This window comes from Bactrocera tryoni, unplaced genomic scaffold (assembly GCF_016617805.1).
Source record: "Bactrocera tryoni isolate S06 unplaced genomic scaffold, CSIRO_BtryS06_freeze2 scaffold_119, whole genome shotgun sequence".
Taxonomy (NCBI): Eukaryota; Metazoa; Arthropoda; class Insecta; order Diptera; family Tephritidae; genus Bactrocera; species Bactrocera tryoni.
Genome location: NW_024395833.1, coordinates 91,134 through 114,873, shown reverse-complemented (window position 1 = coordinate 114,873; position 23,740 = coordinate 91,134). Strand labels below are relative to the sequence as shown.

Below are 23,740 nucleotides of genomic sequence, written 5' to 3'. Positions count from 1 at the left end.
GACGTTGCGGGCAAGTTGCCTGCTGGACCGCTGGTGGACGCACGGGATGGAGGTCGGAGAAACGTAAACGGTGTATATAATTGATGTGTCGATGCGAACTTTCTAGAATGTTAAAATGGACGGTTTTTTAAATAGACGATTTCAAATAGACGATTGCGAATAGACGATGCGTGCAGCGGCTAACGTGACTTCTAGAAGAATGTAGAACCAAAAAAACGGCACAGCGTCACCTTCTCGTTGGTATAAGATGAAAAATGGAACAAAAACAGTTTGGTGTGGAGATGATCAATGATGCCCTAATTAACATGTTGATGTGGAGAGTGTTGTATTCACTGGTCAGTGATGCCCTGTTTTTTTCTACTTAACATGTTGATGTGGAGAGTGTTGTATTCACTGATCAGTGATGCCCTTTAGTTATAGTTCATCTCAACAGGATATTCATTTGTTTTGGTATGTGGGGTATATTTTGCGGAGCCCGGGATATGGTCAACCTGTTCGTGTTTAGCCTCCACGCAAAGGCAGCATGAATGAGGCTGTGTGCATTCTTTCAATTTAGGATTTTATGCATTTTATGCAGGCACCTTTTCCTCTTCTATCGGGCCTTTTGCAGTCCCAGGTGCCCTGGTCCAAAGCAGCGGAAGCATCTTTTTGGGGTTTCTTTCAGTCGCAGGCTGCAGTTAACCCAGCCGATTTTTATGCGCGCCTGCTGCATCAATATCTCAGCTTTATCCTCATCGAGCGTTGTATATGCCCTGACCTGCTCTCTTGTGTTAGGTGCTGTTATATTTATCGTCAAGTCTTCGATGGAGTCCTGTAGCTCTTTTTTTACAGCCTCTGTTACTTCCTCCTTTGTTGAAAGGGAGTCGAGGTCTCTAATCTTTATTGTGGCTTTTAATTTCAGATCGGCCACAGTTGCGGATTCTCGGAGGGTTATCTTGAGCGCCTCGCAGAAATTGGCTTTTGTGGTCTGTCCCTTCTCTAGCTCTAGTAGTAAAGCCCCGGCTCTTGTTTTGCGGATCCCTTTAATTTTCACATCTGCTTCTTTTAGATTTACCTTGGTGCGGATATTCTTGAGAACCTCGGCGTAGCTATTTCCTTCTGCTGGTTTAATGATTACGGCCTCCGATTGTCGTTTGGGCCTGCTATTTGCTCTCTGATTTGAAGCCATATTCCTCCCTTGTTGTCTCTTTGTTGGGTTTTTGTGTTCCGTTCTTTCGGTTGCGGGTGTCTTCCTTGCAGGACTTTCTGCCACTGGCCATCCTTTTCGCTTCTTGGTCGCACTGTTTCTCGAGGCTCCACTGGGCTTGTCGCCCGCCGCTTCGAGGTTGTTGGTTCTAGGGTATTGATCCGTCTGCTTAGAAGTCCACGTCTTTTCTCGTTTTCTGTGATGAGCCAGTTTCTGCGGTAGCTCTTCATTACATCGAAGAGTTCATCCAGCTAGGCCGCTCCGTTCTTGACATCCAAGCTGACGTTCTTTTGCTTTGCCATCGCCGTTTTCATGATTTGTACGATAGCCTTGCATTCTTCCAAAGATTCCTCTTTTGCTCGTCTCGTTTGAGTAATGTACTCCTGTTTCGGCGAGTTTTGAGATCCTTCTGTGGTGGCCACTGGAGTGCTCTTCCCTTCTGTTTGTTTTGCTGTTGGTTCTTGTGTAACAGGAGTTCTCTCCCGTTTTTTCGAGTTGTTAGGGAGTTATAGAGAGTGTAGGGGATCTGAGTATCCTACTACTTCTACGGAACACGGTCCCGTATTCCTAGTCTTGGACTGCTTTAATTGAGCAGGGTCTAAGGACTCTTCAATGGATATGATCCAGCTGTGGTTTGACTTTATGCAATTATTTTCCTCGGTCAAGACGCTTCTGCCATAATCAGTAAATTTTTCTCTACTATGTGTTATTGGACAAGCCACCTCTAATGCTTGCCGGCAAGATTCTGGGGACTGTTCAAGGATGTTAAGGTCTTCCTTTTTAATGAGTTGGAATGGGGGGATCATAGGAACACATTTATTTAGCTCTTCCATATTTACTTGTCAATTCGTTTTCTTATGATTCCTGAAATTGCTGATCTGCTTATCTACACCTTAATAAATTATTAATTCAATGTAGCGGTAATCCAAATTCCAAGCGAAGCCAGGTCCTTCTCCACCTGGTCCTTCCAACGGAGTGGATGTCTTCTTCTTCCTCTGCGTCTCTGGGCGGGTACTGCGTCGAATACTATCCGAGCTGTAGCGTTTTCGTCCATTCGGACAACATGACCTAGCCAGCGTAGCCTATGTCTTTTAATTCGCTGAACTATGTCAATGTCATCTCTTCCCGAACCCATTCTGTCTATCCGGCTACTTACCTCGCATAAACTCCTGAAGGCGTTCCACCATAACTCATTTCACCACTTTTCCAAAAACTGAAAAGAGATTGATGCTTTTATAACAACGAGTATCGCTCCTGACCTTTTCAAGGGACTTTAAGAGAAGAACAACTCTAACACTTTTCCTCTCGCATGGAAAATATCTCTCCCGGACTTCGAGGTATTCTACTTCTCTTCTTTTACACCATTAAAACTTGGGGACCGTTGAGACCTAACCAAACCAATTGCATACCCAACTCCCCATCATCTTATGCAGGGACCGGTACCTCTTCTGCTTGAGGTACTGTACCTGGAAAAAAACGCTCCTAATAGAACCCCAAGAACCCTCTCGTACATTAAAAAGGATGCCTCTTGATAAATGCTTCCGGTAAAGGAATATATTGAACTCCTCTCCAGGCATTTTCTGCTCTCGCAAATCGGCTTCGCAATCATCTGCTTTGAACATAGCCAACAACTATAAGCATCAAAATCATTGGCAAATTACATCGACGACATCGGTAACAATTCTTTACCTCAGATGACGGACGCATCCGACTTAAGACAAGCACTGAACGCCATTCACAGAAGAGATAATAACACTTTCCCATCGTCATGGGAGTTTAATAACACCCATTGCAGGAAAAGAACCTGAATTGTTTTGCAATTCTAAAGAGTCACTCATCTAACTTCTTTTGGGATATTTAACCTTTTAAATTAGCTCTTAGCCAAAATCCGCAAATGACATCTCAAGAGTAAATCATTGTATAAACCTACAAATAACAAATCCTATAATTTTCACCTATGCATACGCAAGCGAAAGCTTATAGAATGACAGAAATTACATTAAGAATGCAATAGAATGAGGGAAGACTCAGGGCAGAAGCGCAGGCAGTTCGTTAGGGTTTCCTAAATATTCTATTACTAAAACGGCCAAATGCCTAAGAAAAGGCAAGAGTGTGTTGCCGTGTTATGCTATCCAATTTATTATTTTAAGTACGTTTTTGTTAAATTTTCAAATGTATTTCGATTATTAAAATTCATAAAGATTAAATTTACCTAGTTTTGATTTAAATTTTATTTATTGTATCAAACTATTGGTAAATCTCTTTTATTTTATTAAAAATATTTGAAGAATATATCTATTTTTGTTTAAATTAATACAAATAGTAATAATAGTTTGACAGATTTTAAATGGACGAAAACACAATTTTTCGTGCGAAAACCAGTTTTTCCCACGAAAACATGTTTTCGTTGTCGGTCCGAACATAGTATAAAATCTGTCAAACGAAAACACATTGAAAACCAGTTTTCGCTGAAAACTACTTGAATACTTACATAGCAATCATTATAATCGGTGCCTGCTCTAGTTTAATCGATTTTATTGGAAGACATATTTTGCTGGCCCTAAATTGTCACTTGATATTTGTTTACATTCAATATACAAATTCAGCTGTCACTTGATATTGACATATTAGGGGGATTCTCTTGCTCTTGCAAAACCCTTGGACGGTGCACGAATTGCAGAATTTGCCTCTTGGTGCAACGGCACAAAAACAAACACCCGCAGAAAATTATTTGCAATGGCTGTAAAATATGTCAGACCAAAACCCATAGGGCAATTCAGAATCTGGTGAATTGCCCTCAAGTTTATTTTCGTGCCGTCATTTATCACTAAATTCTGCAATGGGTGCTCTCTTGGCTTTGCATATTTCGGTATATGATTTTTACATTTTGTGTCATCGTGCAATCGTGCAAGAGCGAGAGAATCCCCCTATTGATATTGAAAAATGGAAAAGCAAAAATACAAAAAAACAAAAAAATTGGGGAGTAATAGGGGAGAAGCCCTACTCAATGAATTGTGGCAAGGCAAAATTAGTGCTCTTCGCGGGCCAATATTAAGGCATCCAAAACTTACCATTCTCGTTGCTCAAAATGTAAACAACCAAATAAATTTGTGTGTTGTCAGTGAAAACTCATCGAAAACTCACATTGTCGGCCCGAACGACTTAGATTCCATTACCTACAATTGTGTTTTTAAAATGCTTTTAATGTCGGTCCGAAAGATCCCCTTTTTATAAATGTATTTCTGTCTAAAATAAGAAAAGGAGAAAGAAACCTTTTTTACAAATGTATTTCTGGGAAAAATAAGAAGTCATATTTTTGGACTATTATATAATAATTGCAGCACAAATTTTATATACCAATCAAAATAATAAATTTAACATGAAAAATGATATGTTGATTTATGCTTGTATAAGTATATTAGATTTAAGACTTCGCTCATTCCCAACCCAATTTGCATAATTTTTCTATAAATTAACAATATTAAATTAAATATTAATTTTTTGGAAAGATGGTATTTTGAAAATGTACTTTATTTGGCACAATTCCGATTTCTTTACCGCCGCGATTTGAAGGTATCGTTGGAAAGAGGAAGTCCTCCGCAAACGCTTAGTTTACGAGATATTTGAACTTAAAGTTCAAAAATTCGCAAAATTCGAACATTTCAAGAAGCTATTTCACCACGTTAAACACACTTTATTCACATTTTTCTCTTCAAATTAATTAAATTACACTATAATCTTTTAAATAAATCCACATTTTACACTTTCAGCAGGTTTTTTATTTAAAAAATCTTTATTTTAAAAATTACATTTTACACTCGTTTCAACTTCATTTGTTTACCAAAAATTACGAAAAAATGGAGCGCTGCCATGTGATGACAAAGCAATTCTCTGAGTATCATAAAAAATAACAGGAAATCGCTGACAGAAATAATAATCAAAATTTATCAACTTTATAACGAAAACTTAAATTTTATTTGAATATGAGTGCATAATAACCAAAGAATATAACCACTTTCACCACTTTATAACAAAAAGTCAATATATTTTTTTATTTTTAACGCAGAAAGGAGTACTACGTGAAAGTACTTCAGTCACCCCGGGTATTCGCTCGGCCAGAGTTATTTTTTTAGAGCGCGGCCGAAGGCCGCCAACGCAGAAAGGAGTACTACGTGAAAGCACTTCAATCACCCCGGGTATTCGCTCGGCCAGAGTTATTTTTTTAGAGCGCAGCCGAAGGCGCCAACGCAGAAAGGAGTACTACGCGATAGTAGTACTTCAGTCATCCCGGGTATTCGCTCGGCCAGGGTTATTTTTTTAGAGCGCGGCCGAAGGCCGCCAACGCAGAAAGGAGTACTACGCGAAAGTACTTCAGTCACCCCGGGTATTCGCTCGGCCAGGGTTATTTTTTTAGAGCGCGGCCGAAGGCCGCCAACGCAGAAAGGAGTACTACGCGAAAGTACTTCAGTCACCCCGGGTATTCGCTCGGCCAGGGTTATTTTTTTAGAGCGCGGCCGAAGGCCGCCAATGCATAACGGAGTACTTCGCGAAAGTACTTCAGTCACATAAATTACGTTTTACACATATACATAGGTAGAAAGTATTTTTTTATGTTTAATATAGAAAAAAGAATCACGCGATAAAACAAACAAAGAAAAATTGTTAAAAATCCTACATATTTACTGTTTAAGATGTGGCAAGGCTCGTTTTCCTCATAATTGTAAACAATCTGACCCCTTCAACGATGAGTGTGCTAAGTGATTTTTAAATTAATAAATTTAGGTAAAATATAGCAAAGTAAAAGTGAAATGTAAGCTTATTTCAAAGCTTAGAGTGTGTATTTAAATATACAAAGTAACAAAATGTGAAAAAATTTTGTGAAACATAGAGAAATAACATGTTTTCTTAGTGCAAATTTTTGAACTTTTAATCGTGAATATTTTAACAAATATTAGCAATTTTTACATTATTTTTGGATAGTCCTCCTCTGGAGAAGCTCCCCTATCCGTACATACCCCATTTATACGGAAATTCGGTTTTTTACCCCTCCGCCAAAGTAATCGGAATCGTGCCCTTTATTTTTATTATATAACACAACCGTCTTAATACTCGCTCTACTAATTTCATATTGCCGAAGTGCAAATGGAATATGTTGCCTTTTCAAAATTTTCATAGAAATGAAAACTGCGCTGTCAAACTGATGAAGTGACAGCTTCAATATATGGCATACTAATTAGTATTCCATACATTGTAAACAATAAGCAATATGGAGTCTCCACAGGCAATAGGCACGGCAATACAGTTAGTATGACAAAAATTTTATCCTGTCGAAATGCCACGTTAGTATGCCATAAATTTTTGCCTGTCGAAATGACCCGTTAGTTTACTATTTTGCTCCTCCCTTTCTTTATCGATTTAATGTGTTATTGATGATGAAAATTACTATATTTTAGAAGTTTGGTGTACTATAGGTTTGTTGTTTTTGGGTTGGTAATGTATTCGACAGTGCTATATCTGAAGTATAAAGGCGTCATATTTTCGTAATCATGGGTTTTGCGATGCTTGACTAGCTATTGACGGTATGTATGCTGTTTTAAATAAAAATGGTTTTTTCGTTCAAGGTGTATAAAGTTACATGCTTATATATGCATATGTATGTATGTACATATCTAGGGGCTCATGTTTATTTGGTTGCCTATATATAAAATTGAATAAGTAGCTTTTATTTCCTTAACTTCCGTTTTAACAATTTAAATATGGGCTAAGATTTAGAATAGAATATCCAGATTCAGAAGGGAAGATTAAGAAAATATACGTATACAAATGTATATGAATGTACATACATAAGTATACTTACACACATTGTAAAATAATACGCCCGTGTAGCATTCAAAGACTAATAAATTCTTTTTTAGGGGAAACTTTAGTATACGATCCCACGATTTCAGGGTTAAAAGTGGTATGGTTGGATAGGGCTGATGCTCCAGACTAAGAAAATATATAATTGTTGCCGCCGCAAACTTATAGTTTTCGAGATATTTGCATTTAAAGTTGAAAATTTCGCTAATTTAATTTCAGGGATAATGGGATGCTCAACTTATTCCAGTGTGAGAGCGCCTCAAAATAAGCGTTTTTTTATAACATTTTCCATAATGGCCTGGTCGAACAAAATAAGAATTTATGGGCATTTAAATTAAAATACCCAAATTTTTTTACGATTGCAAATTATTATATATTGGACTTTTAATATATGGCGAAACTTAAATCCTTTTTGACACAGTTCCGATTTCTTTGGCGCCGCGATTTGAAGGTACCGTTGGAAAGAGGAAGTCCTCCTGATTAAAAAAATACAGTGGCTCACATCCAAAGTCGGGCAAAAGTATGGAATAGGTTGAAGTGATATTTTTTTTAAATAAATGTAAACTGTTTTCAAGAAACAAGAAATGGTTTTTAAAGTTTATTTATTCAGCAATATTTCACTGCTAGTACTAGTTCTATTTTATTAACATAACGACGCTCAAAAACAAAAATGTAAAAATTCATTAAAAATATGGCCACATTGTAAGTCAGGCAACAAATTCCGTCTCCTCGTCGCAATTTACACAGGGCACTGCAGGCTCAGGAAGCACCTGTCCAACATGGGCATAGTCTCCTGTGCTAACTGCCGGTTCTGCGACCTGGAACAGGAAACACCAGCACACCTAATCCTGGATTGCACAGCAATCTGTGGAAAAATGCTTAAGGCCCTGGATTCCATCTATATCAGCAGGGATCACATCACCTCAGTAGCGCCCGGCAAACTCCTGGAGCTATTCAGGCTGCTGGGACTCTGGGAAGACATGTGATATCGTAGAGGGCACAATAGACCCTAGGTCGCGGTGCATTACCTCATAACATTTATCTATCTATCTATCTAAGTCGGGCAACACACTTCCTTTTGGCTTGTGTTTGTAATAAGTGCGATGTTTAGTATCTTGTTGCGTATCCATTTTGCTTTTCCACTTCTTGGAGTCTATTAGGAATACTTTCAACCAGTTTACCACAAACATCTGGAGTTATTTTCGTCCATTCCTCTTGGAGCACAGCTTTAAGTTGAACCTGTTGGTGCACCTCCTATTTTGAACCCCGCGACCTAGCTCATCCCACAAATGCTCTATCACATTAAGGTCGGGGCTTTGCGCTGGAGTTTTTATGACCTTGGGGCAGTTATACAGCAACCAAGTCTTCACCAATAACGAGGAGTGCTTCGGGTCATTGTCCTGATAAAACTTGAAATTATCAGCAATACCCAACATACGCGCACTTTCCTTCACATTTGCCTTCAATATATTCAATAAATATTTTTATCCATTATTCCTTCAATAAAATGGAGTTTGCCCACACAAGAGGCCGCCATGCATCCCCAGACCATTACGGAACCTCCTCCGTGCTTAACGGTCTTTTTCGTGTTTTTATTTTTATATTCTTCGTTTGGCTTACGCCACACAAAACGTCTGCCGTCAGATCCGAACAAATTAAATTTACTCTCATCTGTGAAAAGAACCTTAAAATAATATAATTTACTTATTAGGAAATGTTCAAACATAATCGCGTTTACAATTTACCTGACTCCAAAATGAGAAGTCTTTCGTTTTGTATTCGCGCGCAAAATCAAGCCGATTTTTTTTATTTTTTGCACTAATCCAGGGCTTTTTTCGCGCCACTCGTCCATTTAAGTTGTTTTCCCGTAACACTCTTCTTACAGTTTCCGCACAAACACTAATCCCAAAATTTTCTTTGAGAGATAGTTTTGGGGCGGAGAGAAACGGATCCTTTTGAATTTCTTTTAAAATATACTTTTCATCTCTCGAACTTAACTTTCTTTTAGCTGCTTTTCTTTGCTTATTTTCTATTCTTTCGCTGTCTTTATATCTACTTATGATATCATGTACAGTCGACTTATTTTTATTTACTAAAACCCCAATTTCTCGTTCAGTTTTACTTTTTGAATGGTGATAAATGACCAATTTTCGCTCTTCGATCGTTGACTGCTTTATTTTACGTGACATTTCAAAAACCAGGAGAACGAATGTTGTGAAATGTTACTTACTTCAAACCTTGATTTCAACTAAAATTTGCTCGATTTAAAAATCATATTTCACTCCGTTTCGCGCAGGTGTTTTTTTCTTTTTTTTTGTTTGCAGTACCGTTATACTAGTGTGTATGGTTTTAATTGTTGCAAGCATTTATTGGGTTATAAGTAAGTAATTGTAGTGGGAAAAAAGTTAAGAAAAAAAATGAGTTTTAAATATTTAAAAAAACCAACACAGATATGTTGATTGCTTGCCCGGATTACGATGTGAGCCACTGTATATCGGGTTATAGGTACCGCAAACGCTTGGTTTACGAGATATTCGACCTTCAAAGTTCAAAAATTCACAAAATTCGAACATTTCCACAAGCTATTTTACCACATTAAACACACTTTACTCACATTTTTCATTTCAAATTAATTACATTAAACTATAAACTTTTAAATAAATCCACATTTTACACTTTTAACAGTCTTTTTACCGAAGAAATCTTTATTTTAAAAATTACATTTTACACTCGTAGTGAACATCATGTGTGTGCTAAAAATTACGACGAAATGGAGCGCTGCCATGTGATAATAAGGAAATTCGCTGACATGCCTTTTTCCCAAAAATTCCTCTATCCATTCATGTGGATATGTTCTTTATTTAATTTAATAAAGAAATAAGTAATATTATATAGTAATATTATATAATAGTATTATATATATTGTCACCTATTATACAAAAACACGTATTATCAAAAATAAATGGAAAGCGCTGACAGAAACAATAACCAAAATTTAACCATTTTATAACGAAACCTCAAATTTTGTTTCAATATCAGTGCAAGATAACCAAAAAATATAACCACTTTATAACGAAACTCAATATATTTTTTTTATTTTATCGCAGAAAGGAGTACTAAGCGAAAGTACTTCAGTCACCCCGAGTATTCGCTCGACCAGGGTTATTTTTTTAAAGCGCGGCCGAAGGCCGCCAACGCAGAAAGGAGTACAAGGCGAAAGTACTTCAGTCACATAAATCACATATTACACATATACATAGAAAGTATTTTTTTCTATAGTTAATATAGAAAAAATAATAACACGAAAAAACAAACAAAGAAAAATTGTTAAAAATCCTACATATTCGGTGTTTAAGATGTGGCAAGGCTTGTTTTCCTCATAATTGTAAACAATCTTACCTTTTCAACGATGAGTGTGCTAAGTGATTTTTAAATTAATATTTTTATTTTATTTTAAAGCTTACTTAATAAACAAATTATTATATACAGTGGACCAATAAAGTTTACATACACCTAATTCCATTAAATTCCGACACGTTTATTTGTTTCAAAATTAATAAATTTTGTGGTTTTTTTCTATCCATTTCAAGATATGTATATTTAACATTAAACATAGCATATCAAAATATTTTTTTTTTACACAAATAAAAAAAAATTAAAGTTAAAGCTTAAAATGAGCATAATTTATATCAAAAAAGTTTACGTACACTTATGATTGTTTACATAAATCAAAAGTAATTACAATACTTTTAACGGGTTTTGGCCTACATTTTGTTGGTATTAGTGTCCATAGACATCGTTGTATGCTCTCCACTCAATTTCTAGTATTATTTCCGGATATTTTGACTCATTAAATCCATGATCCAGCTTTTTGGCCTTATTTTGATGAAATTCGATGTTGTCGAATACGGTTTTCCAAAAAGTTCCAGATATTTTGTATAGGATTAATGTCTAGCGATTGCGGGACCTATGGAGTTATTTTTATTTCCATAACAACCATTCATGTACAAGATAAGACATGTATTTTGGGTCGGTATCCTGTTGGAAATTGGTTTTGCTGCTATTAACAGCCGATTTAAGCACACTTAAAATTTAAATTTTTTTCCTAAAATGTTCAGATACATATGCTTATCCATGTTTTCACTAATAAAGTCCAAATGTCCAACTCTAGATGCAACCATAAACCCGCAAACCATAACATTACCCCCACAGTGCTCTACCATTGGCAATACATTTTGTCCTTGCGACTCTTCATCGATCTTTCTCCACACTTTTCGTGATCTGTTCGAACCAAATTTATTAAATTTTGAATCGTCGGTGAACAATATGTTTTTCCAAAACCAATAAGGTTTGTTTAAATAGTGTTTAGCAAACGCCGACATTTTCTTTATATTAACCTTATATATGTATGGCTTACGACGCGCGACTCGTCTATGATAACCAGCACTCTTTAACAAATTCCTTACTGTTTGGGGATTTATTCTTTTGTGTACATTTCAAAAATGTGTAAGCATATGTATCTGAGCATTTTAAGAAAAAGATTTAAATTTTAAGTGTGCTTAAATCGGCTGTTAATAGCAGCCATTTGTATTTACCACAGGATAACGGCACAAAACACACAACTTATCTTGTACGTGAATGGTTGTTATGGAAATAAAAATAACTCCATAGGTCCCGCAATCGCTAGACATTAATCCCATTCAAAATATCTGGAACTTTTTGGAAAACCGTATTTGAAAACATCGAATTTCATCAAAATAAGGCCAAAAAGCTGGATCATGGACTTAATGAGTCAAAATATCCGGAAATAATACTAGAAATTGAGTGGGGAGCATACAACGATGTCTATGGACACTAATACCAACAAAATGTAGGCCAAAACCCGTTAAAAGTATTGTAATTACTTTTGATTTATGTAAACAATCATAAGTGTACGTAAACTTTTTTGATATAAATTATGCTCATTTTAAGCTTTAACTTTAATTTTTTTTATTTGTGTAAAAAAAAAATATTTTGATATGCTATGTTTAATGTTAAATATACATATCTTGAAATGGATAGAAAAAACCACAAAATTTATCCATTTTGAAACAAATAAACGTGTCGAAATTTAATAGAACTAGGTGTATGTAAACTTTATTGGTCCACTGTAAACTAAAATACGCAGCGCTACCATCATAGGCTTTCGGCTGTCTGGTGGGAAAAATTAGAAACTTGTTTAAAAACAACGAAGGAGATCTGTATCCTTCAGATAACTGTAAATTTTAGATATGTTGCTAATAGTTGGGTTCATTAAAAGCTGAACAGGATCATCATTGTTAAAGTTTTTAAGTCTGAGGCTGTCCAGGGCAGGACAAAAAACGAGTAGGTGTAGCACACTAACCGTTGACTCACAAAAGGGACATTGGCTGATGTGACTACCATCCAGAAGGTGTGCATTGGTAATGATAGTGTGTTCAATGCGGAGTCTGACGTACGGAGTGATGAGATTGACTGGCAGAGAGGTCGGAAAGTTAGGTTTCGTGCGATTTGGGTTAATTCTTGAGAAATGGTGATTGTAAATTACCCAATCAACAGCTAAATTGGTGCTTCTCAGTTGAGCGATGAGCCGGTAGATATCGCCCTTAACGAAAAATGGTGAGGTTATAGTGGGAGAGTGACACATTTCCTTGGCAATTGAGTCCGCAAGCATGTTTCCAATTATACTCGAGTGGCTGGGAACCCACATAATTCTGAGTTTATGTGGAAGAGATATCAAAATGTCTCTGATGGCGCAAATGATGTACATAATTGGAGTTATTGCAGTTTTTTAAAGCTAGAAAGCAGGATAAACTCAGTACAGATAATACATATATTAATATATAATAGCAGGCCATACGAATTAGGGTTTTCATCTTCACTAACTGCAGCGAAGGAGGTGTGAGTACCTTTTGATCCGTCTGTAAATAGAAGTTTCCAACCAGCTGATTTGAGAGGAGCTGTTACTTTCACGAAGTGGGCTTTGTAAACATTGCTAGAAGTATTGTTCTTTCGTAGTTGAATAAATCAGAAACAAATGAGGCTACACTCACACGCCACGGGGGGTGTTTAATACTCCAAGGTAAAGCTATTTTATGCGGTAACTCATTTACTTTCACAAACATGGCGCATTTGTATAACGATGATTGAATCTTTGGCGATCGTATACGTGTCAGAGATGAGTGGAAATCCTTTTTCAGAATAAAACTGGGATTGATTATCAGCTTAGGATAGAGTTTATATAAGCTGTCTTCCATATTGTCTTTTAAAAAAGGTAGTCCAGATTCAGGCAATATATTTTTTATCGGAGATGTTGGAAACGCACGAATAGAACGACGGGCAGCAGAATGGTACGGTGCGTCAAGCAACTTGATATGATTTTTAGAATGGTGTCCATATATTTCTAAGCCGTAATTAATTATTAATAAGATGAGAGCTTTGGTGACCTTTACCAGTAGAGCCGGGCCAATGAGTGAGCGCTTACATGAAAGATACTTGATTATGTTAAGTAAGGTTGCAAATGACACAGGAAGGAGATATATCGCAGTGTTTAGCGGTGTGTCCTAATAGCTGACAAGTTTTGCTGCGCATAGGATTGGGGTAGTACGGACGGACATCTAGGGTTCTCCAGGCTACTTCAATTCTGTTAGGAAGTGTATATTTATTGAATGTTAATAATACGGCACCTTAGGTACACGAACGCCTTTAACCATTTTGTTAAACTTATGGACTGCAGAGACACCTTGTTCCTTGAGACCTTCAATTATTTCATCGTCGCCAAGTTGGCAAATAAAGGGGGCATAAATTGTGCCCTTGTCTGAGTTAAGGCTGCTGTGCAGAGCGACTTCAACAGCACCTGCACCGCGTAGATTCTTAGTGAAAAGGAATTTATCAGCAATTTTTTGATTTTTTACAAGGAGGAGTAGGCTGCCATCGCGAAGTGACGAGATGTTGTTAATATCTTTACTGATAGATTGAATACCTTTATAAATCGCGAAGCAGGAGATGGATGTAATAGGTTTACTGGCATCCCGCGATTTAATGACGAGGTATTTGGGGTCATCCTTCTTTGTTATGGGGAGTTCCGGAAATAGTTCCAACGTTGATTGTTCAGGCTTTTTTCTTTTAGTCTTCTGGGCTGAGGATAATAGGGCAAACCTATTATCACCCAGATTGTTGGCCCCAGGGGGCATTGTGAAAATATTACTTCTTATGTATGCAAAAATGTAGGAATGTAGCACTAGTTAACAATAAGAAATAAACACAACGAGAAAATAACAGTAAAAAAGTTTTTTGTGCACAACTGTAAAGTAGCGTTATAACACAGACACCGCTAGAATGCAGATGCTCAACAACAGCACTAGCGAGAGAAAAAAAATGCGACCGTACGGTATGACAACACGGTTTCGACAGTTAAATTAATATATTTAGGTAAAATATACCAAAATAAAAATGAAATGTGAACTTATTTCAATGTTTAGAGTGTATATTTAAATATACAGAGTGAAAAACGTGAAAAATTTAGTGAAACATAGAGAAATACCATGTGTTATTAGTGCAAATTTTTGAACTTTTAATCGTGAACATTTAAAAAAAAATATAAGATATTTTTATTTTAATATAAGATATTTTTATATTTTTTTTTGGATATTTCTTCTCTGGAGAAGCTCCCCTATCCGCACATACCCCATATTTCGGTTTTTTTACCCCTCCGCCAAAGTAATCGGAATCGTGCCTCCCTTTTTTTTATGATTTTATGGTATGTTAACCCTTATGTCAGCACCCGGGTACCCGGGTGTCCACCACCACACTTTTCTGTTAGTAATTCGGTGAAACATTTTTTTTTCGAACTGAGCTTCCGGATCCTTGAAATTTAACTTCCAACAGAGCTATTTCAGTATTTAAAATTGAAAAAAAAAAATTTGTATGAAGTTGAAAAATATGTTTGAAATTAGGTAACTCGCGGGGAGCACCCGGGTACCCGGGTACCCACTATATGAAAAACAATGCAATCATCTGTAAATGAGATTCAATACTGATAAATGTTTCAACTAGATAACTTGGGGATAATACATACATAAATAATTACATGAATTGGGAACATAAATTTATTAAATCTTCATTAATTATTCAGCACAATCAGGACTTATTTCTTTCGATATAGAGTGTTCATCGCATACAGGCCTTTTGCAATTGGTACAATTTTCTCGAGTTTTTCTTCGCCTTTTGATTGTCAGTTGGTAGCAGACGTGACAAGAACCAGTGACTTTTTTCCTACCAGAGCTGTCACGCGAAAATCCGAGCACGCTTTTGATAAGAATAACAGCTTTGTTTTTTTTCCGGGCATATGAACAAAGCACAACAGAACGTTCGTGAAAACTGAGGAGAGAAGAGAATTTAGGTCTAGATTTATTTGCAGCCATTTGATTGGGTATATAAGATTTATTCTTCTTCAATTGACCAGTGATGTTCCATGAGAGCCAGTGTTTAGCAAGAGGCAAAGTCATAAAATAATTCCTTCCACTTCCTTTGAATGGAGCTGCAAGTTCTTTTACGACTCTCTCTCCTTGATTTTTTTTCGAACATTGGCAGTTTTTCCTGTGTAAAGAATTCCCGACAAGGGATATGCGTTTTCGGCATTGCAAACCGCCAAATTTTTATGTCGTATTTAGCGGATTTCGAAGGAATGTACTGTGTGAATTTTGTGTTCCCACAATAAGGATAAAACTGATCATCGATTTTTAAATTTTCCGTAGGTTTGTAAACTTTACCCAAATTTGCATTGAACATTGTCCATAAATCACGTATAGGAGCAGCTTTATCATTTTCTGTACGTGCTTGGCGTGTGTTGGTATCATCAAAACGAATATAACGCAAAAGCGATCGAAATCTGTTGAAACTCATCGCCGCACGATAAAGAGGATACGTGTTACTCTTTCACATATCGATAGTATGATTCGTATTCGAATTATTGACGCCAGATCAAATCAGAATCCCAATGAACGCATACATTTGTTGCACAGCTACCGAAGGCCACGCTCTATTCGAATTAGGATTTTGCGCGTTATGTTCTTTATAGACGCTTAGAGCTTTCTGGTTAGTATAGCGAACCATTTCAACTGAGATTATAGTCTTAAATATATCTCCTATGGACAATGTTTCTGTAGAACTAGCAGGGCCACTTTTCTGTCGCAAAATATTGTGAGAAGCAGTTTGTCGAATTGCAGGCGGCTTCTTACACCAAACAGTTTTGTCTTTCGCAACGTATTCATCGGCATTTTCTGTACCTGCTTCTTCCCCTCTCGTCGATACACCTGCAGCTGTGTCGTCTGCTTTACTCCCTTCTGACTCACTGGTATGTTTATTTACATGACATGACAAATACCAGTGTTGCCACATATTGTGTTTTGAAAAAAATTTCCAAAATATTTTCTGTTTGTCATATACTTATAGAGACAATGGTATAAACGGTTTTCGTATCTTATATTATTTGATAAATAAAGATAAAAAATATACCTGGTCGGTCCAACAGGGGGGTGTTCATAGTTCTTTTGTGTCGAACTACTTTCTGCACTGGCAGTCTTCGGCCACGCTTCAAACAAAATAACCCTGGTTGGTCCAACCCCGGGGTGTTCATGGTTCTTTTGTGTCGAACTAATTGGTGCCATTATTTTCAATTATTTTTGAGTTTCGTTTCGGCACGTATAAATTGGAATCTCATACCAGGTTTTTTCAACAAAGTTTCCTAACTGGTCCTTGTTTTAGAACGTTTGCTTCCCAATCCATTCCTTAAAAACCCCTCCAATGGTTTTCAAATGGATTCAAGTCGGGAGATTGACATGACCATTTCAGAGAATTCTCACCTCTCCAAAATCGAAGTATGCTTAGGATCATAATCCTGCTGAAATTTCTGTATTAGTGGCAGACTTTCCTCAGCATACGGAGGCATCGTATTTTCCAAGATATTTTTATATTGGAACCTGTTCAAGGTGCCTGAAATAAGTTGTATTGGTCCAAAACCGGTCTTTTTTGTAGACTGTGAATGCAATTAATTATTTTAAAAAAGATTTGTGATCACGCGTAGGCACAGAGACAAAAAGCTCACTATTGAACAATTACAAAACTTTTTTGATGATACTTGGTATATGCATACACAAAGCCTTAGTCTACTTCACAAAAAACCCGTTATCGAAATAATGAGAATAGTGAGAATGAGAATACTGCAATGCTTTTTTCTACCCATCTATAGTTTTTTTTAGGTTTTAATGAGTTTTAAACATGGAGCTATATAACCAAAAGAGCAAACCATTAAAATAAATCGCACGATTTGCTGAAAATCTTAAAATAATTTACAATGTACTTATTATTTTGAGCACTTAGAAAACGAACATCAACAATCAATTGCCACGCCCACTACAAAAGGGGGATTCAGCATTTTCTTATCATTATAAAAGATACTAACATATCGAATTTAATAAAATCACCCTGTAGTTTCATTCGTGTACTGCACCAAACATTCAAAATTCAATCAAGACTACAGCATAAAGGAATGTTCTTATTATTTTGACCATACGTGTATACGGGTATTGTTACTTCTGACTTATAGTTTTGAGATATTGCATTTAAAGTTCAAAAATTTCACTATTTAAAGTGTTTCTTTGAATTATAATGAATTATACATATTTATGTATATATAGTGCAAAAATAATTATAATTCCATATTTATTTGAAATTCATTTACCCTTACAATAAGAAAATGGTTGCAAGAAAATAGAAGTGTTTTGGGATAGAAGAGGTCCTCAGGATTACAAAATGTATAACCACGTTTTTGAGATATTTGTATTTAAAGTGGCTGCGATTTAGAATAGCATACCCCGATGGCGGGATCAAAATGGACATACGGATAGAGGATGTCCTCCAGATTAAGAATATATATTTATTTATTTATTATTATTCAAGCCAATCGGCTATATACAAAGAAGTATAACAAAAAAGAAGGAAGAAGGCATATAAGTATTTAAACGAGACTTAATTGTGAACATTGCACAAATCAATGTCTTGGTGTATCATTACTAAGATTCTAATAAACTTTAAGCTCATGTAACCTAACTCTCACGAGTACAATCACGCATACTGACGTATTAACATCAGGAGAGTGCATTTTGACTAGGTTTGCTCACAAATCACACATTAATGATTCAGTATTAACCCCTCAACCCTTGAGACGTAGCTCGCATACGTACAACCAAACATATTAAAATCTTGATAATATCTATTGACTAAGCTTACAACCCTGCTCCTTGGTCCACCCCGCACGGAGTTCTTCGAAGAGTTGACTGTTTTAACAGTCTGTGTGACCTCAACCCAGGCATACGGCCTACAAGGCCGAATTGTTCCAAAATTTCCGGAGAGTCGATTAATCCATTTAGTGATTTAAAAGCAAACAAGAGATCTGATACTTGTGTCCGATTCATCAGGTCACAAATCCCAAATTGACCACGAACCTCCTCCGAGCCTCCGACCCATCCTTTACGTCCCAGGAAGTGCGCGACATATTTACAGAGTTTCTTCTGCACTCTCTCCACTTTGTCAATAAGACAGTAGGTATGAGGAGACCAAACCAATGAACAATACTCCAGCATCGGACGCACCAAGGTCGAGTACAGCCTTACGAACGTATCAGCATTCCTGAAATCATCCCCACATCTCAATATGAACCCAAGTGTCCTGTATGCCTGTGATGTAATTTTGTCAATGTGCCCGGCGAAATTTAGTGCAGTGTCAATCATGACACCAAGATCTTTTACTACTGTGACTTCTTCTAGCTGATGATCAGCGATACGGTAAACAGATGGACGACGACTCAAGGACCGTGACAAGAACATCACCACGCACTTTTTTAAATTTAAACTCAATTTATTTTCGTCGCACCACTCCTCAAGTCTATCAAGGTCTTGCTGTAATATATACATATACATATGTATATGTATGTATGTATATAGTTGCCGCTGACTAATGGTTTTTGAGATATTTGCGTTGAAAGTTCAAAAAATCAACTATTGAAAATACGGGTTTCTCTCATATATAATGAATGTTATAGTTAGTTATATTTTAAACTTTTATATTCACTAACACTTCACTAGTTCGTTTCTAATCATTTATTTTATATTAAATAGTGCAAAAATAACTTTATTTCCATATCACACTTTAGTTCAAATCCATTTATACATACAATAAGAAAATGGTTGCAAACAAGCAAAATATTAGTGTTAGCATATTTTTGTAAGCGAATAAAAATAAGCAAAAAGAAAGATTATGACGTCAATACTAAATTCGATATCGTGTAATGAGTAATGTAAAATCTTTCAGCACGCAAAAGAACTGAGCACGCCCAGGTGTTGGTCCGACCAGGGTTATTTTTTTGAAGGGGGCCTAAGGCCGCCAACGCAAAAAAGGGTTCAAGACAAAAGAACTGAGCACGCCCAGGCCTTCGGCCGCGCTTCAAAAAAACTAACCCTAGTCGGTGTGGCAACACTAATATTTGTAATAAATGTAAAGTCACAAATTTTTGAAATTTTAGGTGCGCTAAATACTTTTTAAAGTAAATTTATTTTTTTTTTTTTAATGCACAATAAATGTAAAATTTAGATATATTTCAATGTGTACAGAGTAATTAAAAATATATTAATTGTGAAATGTGTGTAAATTGTAAAGTACAAATATTGGACTATTTAAAATGCGTGTTTCTCCGATTTTAAAGGAATTTAACACTTTTTTCGGCTGCGATTTATAATAGCATCCCCCCATTTCGGGGTTGTACGGATAGAGGAGCTCCTCCAGATGAGGAATATATATACATATAGTTTCCGCTGACTTATGGTTTTTGAGATATTTGCATTTAAAGTTCAAAATATTAACTATTTATAAAAATTTTTTCTCCGATTTATAATGCATTTAACACCTATATTTTTATCTTTTATATCCACTAGCACTTCATTAATTCGTTTCTACCCATTTATTTTATATTAAATAGTGCAAAACTCCGCTCTTAAAAAAAAAATAACCCTAGTCGGACCAACACCTGGACCTCTTCAGTACTTTCGTGTTGTGTTCATTTTTGTGTTGGCGGCTTTCGGCCGCACCGCAAAAATAATCCTGGCCAATTCAACACCGTGATTTTTCAAAATAATGAAAATCCTGAAAGACTTTACTTGACGGTATAATCTTCTCTTTTTAGCCAATTTTATTCGATTACAAAATATTTTCTTATTGTATGTATAAATGGATTTCAATGAAAATTAAATATAGGAATTAAAGTTATTTTGGCACTATTTAATGCAAAACAACGGTGTAGAAATGAATTAGTGAAGTGTTATTGGATATTAAAGTTTAAAATATATTTGTAAAATGCATTTTAAATAGTCAAATATTTGAACTTTAAATGCAAATATTTCAAAATCCCATAAGTCGGCGGCAACTATATAAATTTATATTTTCTTGATCTGGAAGACCTCCTCTATCCCTACATACCCATTATAACTCCGAAATCGTGGGCTGCTATTCTCCATACCCGTCATAGGGGTATTCTTTATTTTATTTATATTTTTTTTGGTTCTTTTGTAAAATATGTAGATAGGGTAACACTGATTATGTGTTAGAATGCAACCCTATTATTATTGGGTGAACAAAAAGAATTGAACATAATTAAATATTATTATTATTCAGTTATTTAATATAAATTAAATGGGTAGAAATGAAATAATGAAGTACATATAAAAGTTGAAAATATTAGTGTAAAATTCAACAATCGGAGAAACACGAATTTTTTCAAAATTCCGATTTTTTGGCGCCGCGATCTGAAGGTACCTTTCGAAAGAGTGCCGTAAAGGCTTAGTTTACGAAATATTCGACTTTGAAGTTCAAAAATTTTAAAATTTGCAACAGTTCAACAAACTATTTCACTACATTTAACACACTTTACGAACATTTTCACTTCAAATTCATTAAATTTATCTGTGAACATTTAAACAAATTCACATTTTACACTTTTTTCAGATATTTTAATTATTTATGTGCGAAGAAGTATTAGGAAATTGGCTGCCATATGGTAATAAGCAAATAAGACCGATTCGGTGAAACTCCTCTTTTTAGCTAAAATTACTTTTTATTTATTTAGCAATTTTAGTTCTAATAAAGACAAGACACCTATAAATTATATTCAAATTAAAATGAGTATAGATAATCTTTCAATGCATATATGTACATAAATATTTTTTTATATAAATTTAATAAACGAATAAGTAATATTTTGTAATAATTTTACAAATATAAAGTATAGAAAAATGAGTATTATGCGGAAGTAGTTTGGTCACTCCAGATATTGGCTCGACCAGGGTTATCTTTTTTACAGCCCGATCAATGGCCGCTATTCTAGGAAAGAGTACTTTAAATAATCTATTATAGCTTGAAAAATGTCGGAAAGATTTTTTATAGTTTATAAACAATGCCCGCATTTTAAACAGTCGATTTTTTTTTAATTTAAATGCAAATATCTCAAAAACCATAAACCTCCTCTATTAGGGGTCTTTTGGGTGGAATCAGAATGGGACTAATGCTGCCTGTTTGAGCACATCTATGGACCGTAGGTGTTCTTTGTTGACCACTCGGATGGAGTGGCGGGACAGTGCGCAAACTTGGTGCAGATTGCACAGCTGTAGAGGCTAATGCCGCAGCCTTATCCGGTCTTAAGAAGCCTCCATCCGAAGAGAAAATTTTCCGGGCCCGGGTTTAATTAAAATACAGCACGAGTCAAGAGGACGCGGTGCAATCCTGCTGCAAAGAGTTGTTCCATTGATGACTAAGATAATCTAAAACTTACCTATCCAAACGGGGTTGTAATGAGTATTCACTAATTCGTGATTTCAATAGATGTACGACGACACAACACGACCTTTAGGTACAAAAAAAAAAAAATTTATTATTTTAAACTATTTTAATCAGTTATTTGGTATTAAAACTCATATAAATACTCAAAGAAAGGTGAACAATTTCTTTAGTTCCTGGAGTAGTTCGAAACTAAACGAGACTAATTACAATTTGGAAACAGTAAAAATGCAACAATATGGTGTTCATGATGATCAATGTATGAAATGCATTAAGAAATAAAGCAATGTACGATTCAACTCAAATTGCCTGTTCACGACATGTCACGGAGTCAATAACGGTACAAGTGTATATACGAAAATAACTTTACCGTCGAATTTACTTTCAATGTTTTGTTTTTCTTTGCAATTAAAAATAATTTATTTATTAATGTTAAATAAAACAAGTAAGTTTTCGGTAGCAACAAAACTTTATAATAAACAAGGAAAAGCGATAATTTCAATTGCTTCGGAGCTCTAATACCCTTCACAAATAAAAATGTTTCCATACAAGAACTTGATTTTGATAAGTAGGTTTGTTTGGCAGCTATGAGCAACAGCGGTCCGGTGTAAACAATTGGTTATAAAATAGGCAATAATTCATTCCGTTCCCACGACAGTCAGGTCAGTAACCGGAGAGGACAAATGAAAGCAAAGGTGTGAAAAGATTAGATTAGATTAGATTTATCGATGAGGAATGCACCGCGACCTTAGGTCTATTGTGCCCTCTCCTAAATCTCAAGGACTCACTTAGCCCCAGCACATTGATAAAGTCCAATATTTTACCTGGTGCTAGTGAGGGGATGCGATCCCTATCCGGAAACATGGATCCGAGGGCCTTAATCTTGCGTCTACAGACTGCTGTGCGGTCGATCAGCAGGTGTTCCGGTGTTTCAGACACCATGTCGCAGAACCGGCAGTTAGTGCAAGACTATCGCTGAGTATGGCTATCCGCTCATTGCGATAGTTGCGACGGAGGTTTATCTCTATGCACCGACTTATGGCAAATACTTCCGCCTGGAAAATGCTCGGAAACTCTCCCATAGGTATGGAGTGCTTGGTGCGTGGACCCACGATCCCTGCACCAATTCCCTTCCGACATTTTTGAGCCGTCGGTATACCACCTCAACGTACTATTCTTCAGTAACAGCTCAAGGGTGGAGTCATTCAACTCATCCTTGCTTCCGAGGGTGACCTTAAACTTCTTAGCGAAGTTACATAACTGTTTTGGTAGTGCTGTCCTTTGGAAGGAGGGCGATTGGTATATTGCTACTTATTTTTTCCATCCTCTGGGACGAGATTACCTTTCCTTTGCCAAACCTTTCTGCCGTTATTTGCAGAAGTGTGCTCTTGGCTACTTGGCCGATAACCAAGTGAAGCGGTGTGAGTTCAAGTAGGACCTCCAGAGCTGCCGTTGGACAGGTGCGCATTGCGCCCGTCATGCAGACACAGGCTAGCCGCTGTAGCTTCGATAGTTTGATCCCTACCGAAGTCTCAGACGCTATTGAGGCCCAGGCCACCGCCCTGTACGTGATTATCGGTCGCACTATCGTGGTGTACAACCACCTAACGATCCTTGGCTTACAGCCCCAGGACTTTCCCGCCAGCCGATTGCACACCATTAATGCCTTGTTGCTTTGACCAAGGTCAGGTCTACATGCTGCTTCCACCGCAAAGTAGAGTCTAGCGTGAGACCGAGGTATTTGACCTTATTGGTCATCTCTATCTCTCTGCCTCCTAGTGTGAGATTCCTGAG

General features: G+C 36.4%; 2 protein-coding genes across 2 annotated transcripts in view; one reads left to right on the top strand and one right to left on the bottom strand.

Moving 5' to 3' along the window:
* Positions 1-14,294, bottom strand: part of LOC120779974 — a 63,887-nt gene extending 49,593 nt beyond the window's left edge. The window contains exon 1 of the mRNA XM_040112273.1: positions 14,046-14,294. Coding sequence (XP_039968207.1) covers positions 14,046-14,256 — 211 coding nt within the window. The 5' untranslated portion in view covers positions 14,257-14,294. The remainder of the gene's footprint in view (positions 1-14,045) is intronic.
* LOC120779970 (wiskott-Aldrich syndrome protein family member 3) overlaps positions 6,577-23,740 on the top strand; it is a 100,533-nt gene continuing 83,369 nt past the window's right edge. The window contains exon 1 of the mRNA XM_040112269.1: positions 6,577-6,765. The gene's annotated coding sequence lies outside the window, so the exon portion shown is untranslated. The remainder of the gene's footprint in view (positions 6,766-23,740) is intronic.